At 39.9% G+C, this 15,669-nt stretch overlaps 1 protein-coding gene across 2 annotated transcripts in view; it reads left to right on the forward strand.

Moving 5' to 3' along the window:
• The window catches only part of PIK3CB (phosphatidylinositol-4,5-bisphosphate 3-kinase catalytic subunit beta), a 106,547-nt gene extending 100,466 nt beyond the window's left edge, over positions 1-6,081 (forward strand). For both annotated transcript variants that reach the window (XM_082320853.1, XM_082320854.1), the window contains 5 exons: positions 428-595; positions 1,079-1,202; positions 2,272-2,417; positions 3,938-4,070; positions 4,568-6,081. In XM_082320853.1, coding sequence (XP_082176979.1) covers positions 428-595; positions 1,079-1,202; positions 2,272-2,417; positions 3,938-4,070; positions 4,568-4,705 — 709 coding nt within the window. In that variant the 3' untranslated portion in view covers positions 4,706-6,081. The remainder of the gene's footprint in view (positions 1-427; positions 596-1,078; positions 1,203-2,271; positions 2,418-3,937; positions 4,071-4,567) is intronic.
• The last annotated feature ends 9,588 nt before the right edge of the window (positions 6,082-15,669 follow it).

Below are 15,669 nucleotides of genomic sequence, written 5' to 3' on the forward strand. Positions count from 1 at the left end.
ATTTTAAGTTGAAATAGGAAGAACGGGGAAAAGGGATAAGATCCTGTTTTCCATTTACACAAATAACTGAGTCTGGAATGAACATGAGTATAACTTGCTGTCTATTTAATCAGTAAATTAACAAATGAAAATAAAGGGCTCCCTCTATGGTTTGTCCTATAAAATTACAAGTAATTGTCTTCCCTAGTAAAAGGGGAAAATTAGGGTTGCTTATAATTTCTTTTTTTACATCTATGTATGTAATAGGAAAAATTAATGTTTTAAATGTGTTGCTGGTATCTTAACTTTGCAAGCAGTATCTGTGTATTAACCTTTGAGAGTTTAATGTTCAAGTTAGCATGAGTATTCAGCCCTCTCAAAATATAGATACACTAAAGAAACTTCCTTAGTGTTTTTGTTTTTAACATGAATCTGTGTTTTGTTTCAGGATATTGCCATATGGCTGTTTAGCAACTGGAGATCACTCCGGCCTTATTGAGGCTGTTTCTAGTTCAGAAACCATTGCTGACATTCAGTTAAATAGCAGCAATGTTGCTGCTGCTGCTGCCTTCAACAAAGATGCTCTCTTAAACTGGCTGAAGGAATACAACTTAGGGTAATTTTTACAGTTATTTTCTCATCTATAGTGTAAGCTACAAAATTTCTGTAAGTTTCTGTTTAAATATTGAGGCATCTGTGGCTCTTATGGCAGGTTTATTACTACTTATTTTTCTAGTATGTCAAAAATTTTGACTCAGATTCATGGTGCCCGTGCAATTAAAACAACAATCTAGCTGAAATTCTGGCATTTGCAGCATTTTGACTGCATGTTGTTGAGTAAGTTACGGTAGATTTGGCAAAACAAACAAACCGGAGAAAACTACATAGGTCTCAAGTCTTGATGTTGTTGCATTTCATAATATTTGCATTTCTTCTATTCTCCATAGGTACCTTTTACAGTATTTTCTCTCAAATAAGTCTAGTTTTACGGTATCCTAATAGGCTTCTGGTTTAAACAAGCAAAAACCCTTTTTGAGGTCAAGGCATGACATGAATTACCAGTAGTACGCACTAATATTGTTTGTCTTTGTGTTTTTAGAGATGACTTGGATCGAGCCATTGAAGAATTTACTCTGTCTTGTGCTGGCTACTGTGTAGCTACTTACGTATTAGGGATTGGTGACAGACACAGTGACAATATCATGGTCAGAAAAAATGGTCAGGTAAAAATCTCATGTAGGCAGAACGGCTACGGTATCTCTGTTGTGCAAGAATTATCTTGAGAACTTTTAATTTCTTCGGTGTATCAGTAAAATTAAATCCCTGCATTGTTAGAACTGATGTCTTTATTTACTGAGAATTGGAGGGAGCTTCAAAGAAAGGAAATGTACAACTAGTGGAAGGACTGACCAGTGCCTGTTTAGTAAGCGATTCTACATCAAGTGAGGCTGTTCTGTAGAACTTTTTCAGAACATCCAAAAGGCCTGTCAATGGTTCCGATTCATTGAATAAAAGTAGACTTAGAGTATCTTGCAAAAAACCATCCTGAAAAATACATGAATTGCAATTTTGAGCGGTGTAGTTTTCCTGAAGTTAGTCTCTACAGCCAACCTCTGCAGAAGTTTTCCATGTGGAACTCAGTACCAGCATAATGCTGTGACTGTAAGTCTCCAAACCTAGAACCTAGGCAAACTCGTAGAAATGTATTTTCCTGTTTAATTGTTACTTTTGACTGTAACTTGTCTGATTTTATTTCAATTATTCTGCCTGTAACACTAGCAAGGGTTATAAAAGTGAGAGTTTTATAGACATTTGCAGTATTCTTTTAAGATTTTTACCTAGTAGAAGAAAGCTGAAATGCCCTTATATTTGACTCTCAAATGGGAGAACTGTCACGGGTTCCTTGAGATGAATCTCAGTTCTACTAGCTTTGCTCCTGAGTTCATGTAGGAAGCCCTTGGATACGATGAGGTTGAGCCTCATGGGCTCGTCATTGGGCTCATTTTTCTATGATATTACCAAAAAGATGTCTATTGGCAGACATCAGACGTTTTAAACTGAGATAATCTTTTGCACACTGATTTGTAGCAGTGGTCGCTCATAAGAGTATGGGTGTTATCACTGATTTAAAATACATTTTGAAATGTCTTTAAATACTCCCAAAGGGTTGAAACCGTGGGCTATGGAGAGTAGTGTTACGAGTTAACTGTTCTTGGTACCAGCATCCTGTAGAGATAGGAGAAAAGTGAAATATTTCACTGGAGAAATTAATTTTCACTTCTGCTTTTTTAGCTCTTTCATATAGATTTCGGGCATATTCTTGGAAACTTCAAGTCCAAGTTTGGAATTAAAAGGGAACGAGTACCTTTCATACTCACCTATGACTTCATTCATGTTATTCAACAAGGAAAAACAGGGAACACTGAAAAATTTGGTCGGTGAGTATTATTTTGATCTCTTCCTTTTGTAACTATCTCTGGTGATAATTTCCAGCACACCAGGAATCTATCTGGGTTTGGTTTCCTCATTCGTGCTTGTGTGGAAATGTGCTAACACGCATTTACGATACTGTCTACTTCTCCACCTGAGCTAGAGTACCTACACAAATTACTTCATACATCAGAAACTGCAGCGGAAAGATACAGTTCCTCTTTATCTCCTCCAGCAGGAGATGGCAGATTCTCCTGAGCTCACCTTTTTTTTACCTTCAGCAGCACTGGGCACTAGAGAGGGATTCCACAGACTGTTGTTCAAGCGAGGTGAAGCACTGGACTTAAAATCAGGCTCCCTTCTGCCCTTTTGTTCATTAATGCACGTTCAGTGTGCTAATCAGTCTTGGCCTTACTTGGATGCTTAGGCATATACAGCCATGTGCTTGTAATCCAACACTTTCGCGTGCATCTGGGGTTAGAGAGCTACACAAAAACACATGGCGGGAGAACTACCCTCTGTCATCCTATTTGTTGAGGCAGATTTTTCTTTTTCCCTTCTGTATTGTTCTCACCAGTTGACAGGAGGGTCATTCTGGATGTTTTGCTCTGTTCACTATCTGTTTTCACAGGAAGAATTTATTGACAGATAGATGAAATTAAGAACTTAGGTATGGCTTGACAAATCTTATGGCTACTTCTGGTAGAAGAAGCTGTACATGTATTTGTAATGGTGTGTCTAGGAAGAATGGAAAACAACTGCCAGTGACCCATGTCTCTCCTGGAGAATGAGCAAATCAACCTGTAGCTCCATTTTTAAAACCACGAAGTAAAGGCTATTAGGTGACTGGCATTGTAAGAGCTGTGGAATATGGAGTACCCTAAATGGCAGCAGGATTCCACTTTTACTTGAAAAATGGCTCAGGAGAGACTTTATTCAAGTATAACTTGTCATCTTAGTCTGAAGGGGGTCTTCCTGTTTCCGGTGGAAATTTAGGGATTAGACACTGGGTGGTGGCCCGTTTGAGGACATTGAGCAAGTTCTCAGCTGTCTGCGTGATGGGTCTTTATGCCAGATCTGGCAGTAGGTTCCATTTTGACTGTGTTTGCAGGAAGGAATTACTTAACAGAGACAGGCTGGATTGGTAGGAATTGCTGTAGAGCTTTTGTTTTTCCACTGTAGGTCCACTGCATAGGATCATCAGGGTGTGTCACCTAACAAATTCTCAGGGAGATGGGACACTGGCATTACCTGTGGCATTTTTTGCTCTTTCTGAAGAACAGTGCTTTTTTTAAAAGCTTTTGGTCTTTTGTACCAATGTTTTAAGGGCTTATTGGAGAGGCATGGGATGTTCTTGTGGGAATGCATTGGAGGTTCTGTAGACATCTCAGTTGTCCTTCCTGTTACTGTGTTCCTATGATACGTGTGTTAGGACAGATAATTTTTGGGAATGGTTACGTATCTTTGTCAGCTGTGTAAGTTACCACCTGTTGTCTTCATTGCATGTGCTTTGCGGTTGAACGTGAAGGTTCCGCCAGTATTGTGAAGAAGCATACTTGATTCTGCGAAAACATGGAAACCTATTTATTACACTCTTTGCACTGATGTTAACTGCAGGGCTTCCAGAGCTAACCTCTGTCAAGGACATCCAGTATCTCAAGGTAAAGTAAGATTTACAGCTCAGCAGGACTTGGCGTTTTTCCAGTATGTGGATTTTGCTTCTAAGATGAATACATTTTGATTGTTTTCCATTTCTCTCAAAATTTCCATGTAGTTCTCAAAGCTTTCTTCTTCAGCTATATAGAACCAGGTCTGTAGTCAGTCCTAGCAGTCAAAGGAAACTGTGACTGTATGTTCCTCTCAACCATTCTATGAGTTCAGCATCCCTGCATCTTGTATATAGTAATTTCAGGGGTGTTTTACGTCTTGGCTCATGCACAAGCATAGACCTGTAAAGGTGAAAATTATTTGCTTAATTCTTCTTTAGTTTTATCTTTAAACCCAGAAAATACCACTGATGTATTTATTGCTCAATGAATAATAGGTGAAAAAGTGTCAAAACGGAAAAAATCAGAATGTGATTTGTGTTGAAAAGTGAAGGAGGCCTTAACTGTGGTTCTTAAAATTCCTAACAGTACTTGTTTTCCTGTCACCTTAGGACTCTCTCGCCTTAGGGAAGAGTGAGGAAGAAGCACTAAAACAATTTAAGCAAAAGTTTGATGAAGCACTCCGGGAAAGCTGGACTACTAAAGTGAACTGGATGGCTCACACTGTTCGAAAAGACTACAGATCCTAGAAGACTTTTGCATTTGCACTAAGCTGAATGTTACCTTGATAAGTGTTTTTGAAGGGAGTCTGTAGCATGGACCAACAAAACTTACTTTAAATAAGAAAGAAAACAACGACAAAAAGAAATGGGCTGAAATAATTCCTGAGTCTTTTGCACTCTGCTTTTGAATGCTTGATTCCAAGACTGTCTACAAATAGTGAACGTCCTGGATAATCAGTTCCTGCTGACTTTGCACGCTGAGAGCTACTAGGCATTTTTAAAAATTCTTTGGTACTTTATGGAGGTGTAAATATTTGTTTTTATACGTTAGGGTAATGTACTCTAACATACTCAGGAGGTTTGAAGACCTCTGGCAGAACTGTTCTTTGTTTAAAGTCGGGACTTGAAGAGTAAATTTTTTTTTTATATCCTAATCTGGCTAAAAATGACCACATTGTGTATATTTTTCATATGAACTCTGCCCTACTGGCACAGATGCATTGATTCTACTGTAAATAGCAACCACAGTATCATTGTACTACAGGGAGCTGCTTAATGTCTTGTACTGCTGCCAAAAGAAGAGTAGATATTTGTAAGATGGGGGGTAGGGGGGGAGATGGGAGAGGGAGAGACCTTTGAAAATGATGCAGCACCCAGATGTTCAGGGTTGCACAGTTTTGTTCCCCTGACATAGCACACACAGAAGAAGCTCTTTGGTAAGAGGAAAGTTAGGCCAATTCCAAACATGTCTGAGAATCCCTCATGGCAATGGTCTCCCATTCGGCCTCTGGGGCTTTGTTTTCAACTCCTTCAGAGCCACGTTTATTTCAGGTTCAGCAAGAAGCTCCTTACAGCCTTACATTGAAATTCGTATCTCAGATTAGTTGTGCCATGCAAATGTACTGACTTATGTATGGAAACTTTGCATTAAATATACTACACATAGTGATTTTTAGAGCATACGTACCAAAAAACCCAAATGTTTGGAAAAGCAGGTGTTTATGGGAAAAGATCATTCCATAAACCGACAATGAGAAGTCATTAATCTTTTCTTTCTGTATTTATTAAAAGTTTGCTGTAATGTCGCTTTACCAAGATGTGTGTTGAAGATGGTTGCTGAAGAAACTGGATTTGTTTTAATTTATTTAGTGAGGTACCAGGCTTTTAGGTGCTTAAATGGAGAGCAAATTTGTTACGTGCAATAGGGAACTGCTGGTTGAAAGATGTAACATACTGTTTCTGAACATCAGCAAGATAGACTTTAACTACTGCTTGTTCTCCAAGGAACACTGGTAGCCCTCAATTCTTCTTGACATTTGAAAGAGAATTAAACATAGATATTTACTTTTTGACTAAACAGTTGTTTTGCATAGAAATGTTGTTTTCTGTAGGAATTTAATTAAAGGTGGTTTTACTTTGTTGAGAGTGATTTATTATTTTGTTGTTGTTGTTTTGGGGTTTTGTTGTTTCTATTGAAGATCAAGAACTGATCTGGAGCCAGGATAGCATTTTGTGTAGTGGTTTGATTCTCTTGTCCTCACTCTTGGGGCTAATCTGTCTGAAAAGACCTCTGCTTCTAGGATATTGTAAAAGTAACAAGCAGATTGTGGTTTGGTGGTGGTTGTTTTTATCATAATATAGTGGCATTTGAAGTGTGCCATGTCTCCCTTCTTAATTTTTTTTATTTTTAAAGTAGATGAGAGGAAGGCTAAAAAGAAAGTACTTTGCAGGTGACAGCTCTGAAAAAAAGTAATTTCATCCTCAGCTAATTCACAGCATATAAATTTGCATAAGTAATCATTCCTGGACATGTAACATTTTTCTGTGAGACAGAGTACTCGGACGTCTCTGGTATGTTGTCTTGCTGAGAGAGACGTAACCTTTCCCAGAACTCGCGACAAAGTTGGCAAGTTCACCTTGGCTGCTTGGGGCTGGTGTGCAAGGTATGTGATAGGAGGGAGCACGATGGCATCTTTATATCCACAGCTAAAAAGGCAAGGGAGTTCCATGTTCCACCCCAGACTCCTTGTGAGGCTTTGAACAAGTCGTTCAAGTCTGTGCCTTAGATTCCCATCTACAAAATGAAGGAAGTAGCGTTGATCTCCAGATGCAGAAACACCTTCCCTCAATTACTACTGGGATATTGCACGGAGTAAAGATGTTTTGTGTTGTGAGGGGTTTTTTTTGTTTTGTTTTTTTGGATGTCACTTCAATGTAGGTTATAAAAGTACTTGAGGTAGGCAATGTGGTTTCCTCACCATCTTCTTTGAGTCAGCTAGTGTTTATAGAGATGATTAGAAAATACTACTTCTGCTCAATATTTGTATTGGTTAATAGCCCTTGAATGGGATATGTTCTATTTGGTTGTCTTTACCCTCGCTACATTTACTCTCGGCGATTTATTAGCAAGAATGGGGAAAGAAAGTTAGAGGCTTGTTAAATGGTGTATTTTCATGTTTGGCAGCAAAAGAAAATGATGCATTTTCCTCATGTAAATTGAACTTGGTCTTCAGATAGCACATCTCACAAGACTGCTTTTCCAGGTTGACCTCTTAGGGATGAACCTTACGTGAAGCAGTGTTTATCAGGTCACCCAGGTTAATTTTGTGGTACCTTCATGTGAAGTTTTGAGTGAAGTACTGGTTTGCTGAATTGTATGAGTAGATAGATCACCGCTTTCCCTGGGTTTCATCATCCGTGCTAGTGTTAAAATGGTAGGTTAATTTGGGCTGAGTGGGATCATATTTTTTTCTTCTTCTGAGCCATTTTAGACTGTTTGCAGAATTCAGAAGGCATCAAATGGTCAGATTATAATATGAGAGTTTGTTCATAACAGTGAGTAGAAACATAACCTTCTTAAATGTGGAAGCTTTGGAAAGGATGTAGCTTTATGCAGCTGTAGGAATGAAACGTAAGCTACAACTTTGGTGTAAAACACCTTCGGTTCAGATGGTCTCGTGTTATGTTAATTACTTCTCTCTAAGTCTACTTCTAATCAGGTCTGCACATTTCCACTGGAAAAATGACTTCTCTTAAACCAGCTCTGCTTCTCAAGGCCTTTCATTGTATCTGACAGGGTGAAAAGGTACCTAGACTGCTTTACAAACAACAACTGAAATTTGTAGATGTAGTGTGTATATTGTATAAATGTGTTCTGTTTTTCTTTTGATTGCATGATTACTTGATGGGTTTGCTTTCTGTACCTTTTATTGTTTGATTTGTGACAAACGGTGACAACTGCTGCTTTTACACTCCTGCTTGCCCTGTATTTGATTTCCAAGGAAAGATCTCCCATGGATTTGCTCCTCACCAGTGGAGTTGTTTCCTTTCCCTTTTATGCTTGTATCGGTTTTATTGACAGTGGTGTGTTGATTGTTAAGTCATTTACGTTCTAGCGAATGCCTTTGACAGGGCCTATTCATATATTTAATATAATAGAGTCCGATATTCCTCTTTAATTTCCTAGAGCTATTGAATATTAAATCATTGATCATTAAATAGTACAGGCTCTTAATAATTAATAAGTCAGGCTATGGTCATAACTTTATTCTTCAGGAATGATGTCAAGCCTAAATCTTTTAAGTATGTAATCAGTATTTATTATTCTTTCACAATATATTGTATTAATATAATTATGTGTCTGAGCTGGCGTTAAAATCTAAAACTGAAATCCTGTGCTCACATAATGCATTCCACTTTTTGGAAAGTTTTCTTCAAATAATTTTAATAACAACTTGTCCAGCATAATACTGCCGAGAGATGAGGGAGTAGAGCTGTCTTGATGGAAGGCAGGTTTTAGTAGGTGCTGCCATACGAGATGGCAGTGCCACATTGCTGTTGGACCTCACAGTTTGCATACGGCTGTGTTTTGGTTTTGGGGTTTTTTTTCTAGACAAACAAGTTTCATTCTGGCTTGGCTCACGAGATAAAATCAGACTAAGCTCAAGGTGGTGGTTTTATTGCCTGACCACAATACCACACTGACTACTATTTCCAGTGCAAAACTGTTTTGTTTGAGGCACATCTGTCTGCCACTGACTGTTGGTGGATATAGTCTGGGCATAAGGTTAGAAGTGAAATTATTTCTGTAACTGGAATATCTTTGCAAAATCAGTCACAGTAAGATCACAATCATAAAATCTCAAGTGATTAAATGGACATAGGAACTGCTGATCTTTCATGTTTTGGCATGTCAGTTCAGAAAACTAGCTTTGCCTTTCCTTACCAACATCCTTCAGGTGGCGTGGATGCAAAAGCTTCCTCTGACATCTCCTGTGGGGACAGCGTGCGTAACCTCCTGCCCACATGGGTCACTTGCTTAGGGAGCACAGCTAAATACCCGTTAGTTCAGGGGCTGGGCAGTCAGCAGAGCCAGATTTTCTAATGTTTCCGTGGGGACACTGGGGACTTTTTCATATAAACCTGAGCACGAGAAAGAACAAACGTAGTCTCAGGAATACGCAGTACCAAGCAGATCTCCGAAGCAGATTTCAGTAGCCAATCCAGGAAAGGTGCAGTAATTTTAACAGCTAACGCTACTGAGAAAACTTGACTACCCTGCTGCTCGTGCTACCTCAATGTATAATAGAAATCTTGTAGTTATTCTTTCCAAGCGTGACTTCATGTCTGATTGATTAAGAAGAGAGGGTGAGTGCTTCCACCAGTGCTGACCAGGGAATTTATTTACCCTGCTCATATTACTATTTGTTCTTCAAACAGCATAGCAAAATAGCATTAACTGTTGCTGAGGTGAGGAGAAGAGAACGCTTTTTTCTTTAATGAGCTGGGTTTGCATACTGCTATTACTTGGATGCCTTTCCAACCTGATAGCTCACATGAAGAACTTATTGTCTGTCCTCTAGCAAACCACAAGGGAAAATTCTACCAGTCAGATGCTGATAGAGCTTTTCTTATTATGTCCCCTCTAGATCACTTGGCTGAATGCTGGCTCAACTATGTAACCTATTTTAACAGGTTTTACTGTATTGGACTGTCAGATTTAAAATAATGCTGCTGTGATGAGCTAGTCCTTCATCCTTTCAGTCTGTCACCTTGCTTTTCCTCAGGTGATTATCTGGAGAAGTTTCCCATGGGATGCTTGACGAAGAGGGATAGGGATGAATATATATTTCTTAAGTAATGGCATGGCTTATTGGGAAACCTGTGAAAGATCACTGTTTAAGAATAGCAGTCACAGAGAAATGTAAAAGGTTAATTCTGATTTGCCAGGCATCGTTTAGCTTTTATGAAGTAAATGAGCGGAAGCGACAATCAAGCACCATGGAAACATGGTTTCTGAGGGATTATGACCCTGGCAGTGCAAGGATGTTTATAAGATCTAAGTTTTGGCTTTAGAAGTCTACGTTTGGGCAGGAGGTCTGGGCACTTGCTGGGAGTGCCCAGAACCACTGAAGTCTGGGCAGAAGCGAGGAACCTGGTAGTGGTTCACTCCTATTTGTAAATCCTGCCTGAGGTTTTCTCCTGCATATCTTACCTAATGGGCTTCGCCCGCTGAGCATGCTCTGGATGCGCATTTGTGATCTGACCACCTGTAAGACACAGGCAAAGCAGCTCATTCTAGTTTCTGAAATTGTCTCTACCTCCTCTGCATAAGGAGCATTAAGTGTTCGTTTGACACATCGCAAAGGGAAGTGAGCGGTATTGCTCAGGATACTGTGGAGTGTGGGAATGTTGTATCCGTGGCTCTGAATTCCTCCTCTTGAAACTGTCTTCCATGGGGGGGGCGGGGAACGAAACAACACAAGAATGGATGACATAGCTCAGCTAATGTACTCCCTAGGGATAGAAAAAAACATCTGGATTCCAGTCCCCTTACCAAACATTCACTGGAACAAAAACGGAACAGCTCCAAAAGGGGAGTGGGAAGGACAGAGAGAGGGTCCTTTCCCGTATGGACTAGTGGCTTGGGAACTTTGGAAGAGGAGGGATGAAACAGAGATCCAGACTTCTCAGCCCATGTTCTGTCTGCTTGGCTAAATAAAAGAACCCTTAATGGCTATGTGAGACGAAGTCTGTTTAGCCCGTTCCCTACCACATAGCAAGGAATTCATCCTGCATATAGAGTTGTGCCAGTTGGCATGGGAGGAAAAGATGCGTGCTGCTAGGCTTGGGGTAATCTGCTTCAGAGGCTACTTCCACCCTTAACCCGTATTTATGAATTCCATAAAGGCCTGGACTTCAATGCCACCCAGCGCCTTCCCACTGTGTGTTGGCTACTCACTGTGCTGCTCTCCTGATCGTCACTGGGCAAGTCCGCCCATGCCCTGTGAATGGATTGGAGACAGACATCTCAAGGTGTGGGTTCCACTGCTATGCTTAAACTTTGAATATTGTTTTATTTGGTGCTGTACTACACAGATCTTAAACTCAAAGAAGGCTTAACTACTTTGTGAGTTGTGATCGTTATTGCTCCTTTTAAGGAGAGGAGCTGGATCATAAATTAGGAGTTGAAAGTCTGTAAAAGTTCAGAAATTCTAGAAGGGAATTTGAATGTGATCTGCAGTTTTTGTGATCTGCCATTTTTGTGGCCTTTAGAAGCCTCCTTCCCCCATCAAATTGCATACCCATGCTAGTTAACTTAAAAATAAATAAACAGTTTAATATTCCAGACCACAAACAACACTGAAACATACCTAAGCATTACAAGTAAGTGTAACGCACCCAGTGGTTCTGCATTTAATATTCACTTTCTCTTTTGCAGCTCAATGGGATAATCTTGTTTACTTGAGAGGGAAAAGAAAAACCTTTCAAAATGTTTCTGAAACAATTCCCTGTTCTTAATAGCTGTGAAACTTTAGCTCCTACTTACAAATCTTTGTGGAGTTTATGCTAGTTAAATTAGCAAATGTGCATCTGCTACATATAGTAAGTATGAACTACGGTATAGTTGTAATTACTGATGCTGCATACAGATTGCGCAGACCAAAGATCCAGTCAGCCTGAATGGATCCAAGCTTTAGCATTTTGGATGTAGTTAGGTACCGACAAGGCACCTGCACCAAATCTTTAATCACCTCTACGTACTTGACTTTCTGCAATCAAGGTACTAGAGCTGGTGTCTCCTCCTCTGTCATAGTGGTCAAGCAGGCTGTGGGCAATGAAGCTGCTTTCTGAATGCAGTGTCTCGCATTTTCGGCAGACGAGGATTTCGCATTTCGGACACATTTTCCCAGAGTGTGGCTGCCTTAAAGAACATACTTCCTCCCGCGCTGGCTTCAGCTTTTTGGAACCTTTCCTGTGTAAACATCTTCTCTTCTCTTCAAAAAGCTGACTTCTTCCTTGAGGGCTAGAACAGTCAGAAAGAAAGGTGACAAGTTTAACCTGTACACTTCCTAGATGAATAAGATCAGCAGAAGCAATTAGCGTGTGATTTATGAACCCTTCCTGAGGCTTTACCTGTGACCACCAGGAGCAGGTGCGGTGGGTGGTCACCTGCAGAAAACAGGAATGGAGAGAAAAAGGAGAGTCTGGCTCTGGTGCTGTGATGGCAGTGACGGGCCATTAGTTTTAGAACATAGAATTATTAAAAGGATTTGTCACCATTTAAACAAAGTAAAAAAAAAAAAAAATCCTAAGTCAACTAGCTAGGTAGGAGCTTTCTACTCGGTTCTTTAATGTGCAGCTTTTCTGTGGGTGATCATGGCACGAGCCTCGTGTTTGCATGAAGATAAATGGAATAGAGCTCTGTCTATCTAAATTACAGGCTTCTGACCTGGTAGACCTCACCTATGCTGTCATAAAGGTTCTTTTTCCACTTGCATGCACTAATAATTACGCTGGCTAGTAGATAGGCCCTATGTTGCACTATCCTTGAATAGCGATGGAAGGGCTGAAAGAAAAGCACTCTTGATCGAATTATATACCATTATATTTTATATAAAAGAGTACTTAAAAATCAAGACGCTAACCTGTATATTCCCTTACAAGACCTCGCAAATCAGTGCTGAACTGTAGGGATGATCTGATTTGGCTACACAACTGAAAATTCTGTAGGCCCTGTTGACTTGAATGTTTTTAAAAACCACTGCCATGCAATGTCTGTAGGAATATATCCAGTAAAGTCTGAAAACTGACTGACTTTCCATTAATGTGAGAGTACTGCAGGAGGAGGATGCTACATTACTGTTTCAGGTTTTTTAGATTAAACTGGGGAAAATTTGTATTCATCACAACTAAGGTCGAGGCCTGGAAAACATGATTTTGCTGCTTCACTTGTGTGCATCCCGAGCGCATGCTTCAGTGAAATTATGGACAACAGAAAAAATTCACAGCTGTGATTCGCTAACTCCTTGGATGTTCGACTGTGTTTCCAGTCCAGTTCCTTAGCAGCGCAGCAAGATAAATCCCAAAGCAAAGCCCTTGGTATTGGTTGTTCTGCAATTGGATCAGTCTGAGAGAAGAATCTGGCACTCAGGATCATTTCTGGGTAGTGTATTTTAATCTTACGTTGAGCTTGTAACCAGCTGCTGTGGCTATCAAGCCTAATGTAGTTAGCTGAGTAATTGCTGAGACTTGCATGTACTTCCTGCTAAGACGGTAATTTCATGATAATTATCAAAGACAGACTCTTTTTAGGAGATCTGTATAGAAAACAACTCTTGTAATGGATGAGAAAAGACAGTTTTTGGAAACTACTCCTGATCTTAGCATGACACATACACTAAATTTACCTCATGATAAAGAAGAATAGTATCAAGTACAAAGACCCAAGAAGAGAATTTAAAATCCTATAAGAATGATGATAATAACTCAAAGCTAATACATGCATGAAGCAGTAAGCTCAAATGCATTTTTGCCTCTTTGCTTACTTTGGTTAAAAAAAGAATAGTTTTACTTGTCTTTTTTTTTTTTTTCCCTTCTATCTGAAAAGTAGTAAGGATAAAGGCACTATTATAGGAACACAGGCAATAACTATGCTCTGAATCAAGAAACTCGGTAGCACTAACTTTGTTGAACAGTGATTTTGGGTGCTGCCCATACATTGCCACTGTTCGTTACGCCCTGGAGCTGGGGATATTGGTGCAACAAAAACCGCAGCAACGTTATTCCTAGAAACAGGGTCCTGCTTGTATGGATGTGGAGGAATAGAGATGCCGCCCCTCCAGGTCTCTCTTGCTGAGTGGGAGGAAGCATAGGGAAACGGTTAAAAGATAAACATGCAGACACACAAGGTTTGGAGACCTTAATTTCATACCTACTTCTGTCAGTGACTTGCTAGTTTTTAGGTCAAGTTTTTTAATTAGCCCATAACTATTTCCTTGTTTGGGAAACCGTTAATACAGCAGGGGTAACAAAGGTGTCTGTGGCTCTTTGAAAGGTGCTCTGGAAATACTTATAAAATTTCTTGGTTAAAAACGTATACAAAATATAATCTTGGATGTACTTACAGTTTATTCTTAGCAGACGCAGAGAAGAGGCTCAATCCAGAAAATCTCTTCTTAAATAGTCGCTCCCGCTTTTTTCGGCTGTGCTTCCCATCCCCTATGCTTTCTCCTGTGAGTTCCTTCTTTCCTTTGTGCCAGCTCATTTTATCTGTCATAACAACAGCACCTGCTTAGATGAAAGCAGAAGTCTGAGTAGCTTTTCGAAAGTCTCCCTTACTGCGTCGCACCTGGTGAAGTCTGGATATGTTACGCCACAAACCTGTAAGTGTCCTGGTTACGCAGAAGGTTTAGTCAAGATCAGCGAGCAGCCGCTTTCCATCAGATGGAGCAAATACCTGCTTTGAAAAATCCTGCAGACACAAGGCGACTCTGGATATTCTTACTCAACCACTGTTCCACGTAATTACGGAGAGTAGGCTTGGACATTAAATATAATAAATATTTCCCGCTACGTGCTCTCTTTCATGATTAGGCTAGTTGCTGAAACCCAAGAGAGGAGGCGGCTCGTTTGATAAGAGCGAAGAACCAGGAGCCAATGAAACAGTTTTGCGCAGAGAACAGAAGCAGTGAAACAAATGTGAGATGGAACAAACACTGCAAAGCAAAAAGCAAAAACCAGAACCCTGAAAAGATGAAGAACCAACTGGAGATTTTAGTTAAGGCTTGGAAATGGTTTCCTTTTTCTTTTGATAAAGCAGTTGATTAGTCTGCATTTCCGCGTTGCATTGCTTTGTCTCCAAGAATTATCCCGTTGGCCTCTCTGATTGAATTAGTCTCTCTGCTCTACATTTGATACTTAGTAATTGCATTAACTTTTGGTTGCTTGACTTGGAGGGTTGCGTTCACCCCCTCCTAGTGACTGGAAGTGCTTGTCTGTTCCTACCTGTTCAAAATATTTTCCACAAATGATCTAAAACAAGTCGCACAAAATTTGTAGGCTTAAAAACAAAACTGACAACCATTTTGAACTATGCTCTTCTCTGATTTTACTCTTCGTCTCTTCCTGCCCCCCTGCCCCCAACCCACCCTTTAAGGACAGTTCTTCGTAATCAGTTCTTACAGTAGGATGTACCCAGGCAGTAGGGACTCACTGTGCAAGTGCTTTACAGCATCACACCCCGAAACAGTTTTTCCATTGTGTTGTCATAATTTACCAAAATTATATATTGACTCACATTAACAAGAAACTATAAATACCTCGAAGGAACAGAGTGACACACCTTGCTATTCATGCTTTGTAATGACCTACCGGCTCATTAAAAAGCTACCCAGCTTTTTAACAGAACCTAGGTAAGTTGAACCTGTTTCTCCCACAGAAATGGCAGAAAAAGCTTTTTATGAAAGAAATTACTAACAGTTCATTGACCTGTAAAAGGAACCTGTCACTAAAGAATTACTGTGTTATTAAGGAATGAATAAAAGTTGTAAATGAAAGAAAATGACGCACCTCATAATTATAGACTTCCCTTCAGTTTTTAATTTGTGCCAAAATAATCTACAAGTTCAAGACCCATTTTAGGCATGCAGTGGTGCTGAGGTGGAGCTTTGCAGAACAGACCAATCTGTGGCTAATAAAAATCAGCAACC

This window comes from Platalea leucorodia, assembly GCF_965183815.1.
Source record: "Platalea leucorodia genome assembly, chromosome: 8".
In the NCBI taxonomy this organism is placed as follows: domain Eukaryota; kingdom Metazoa; phylum Chordata; class Aves; order Pelecaniformes; family Threskiornithidae; genus Platalea; species Platalea leucorodia.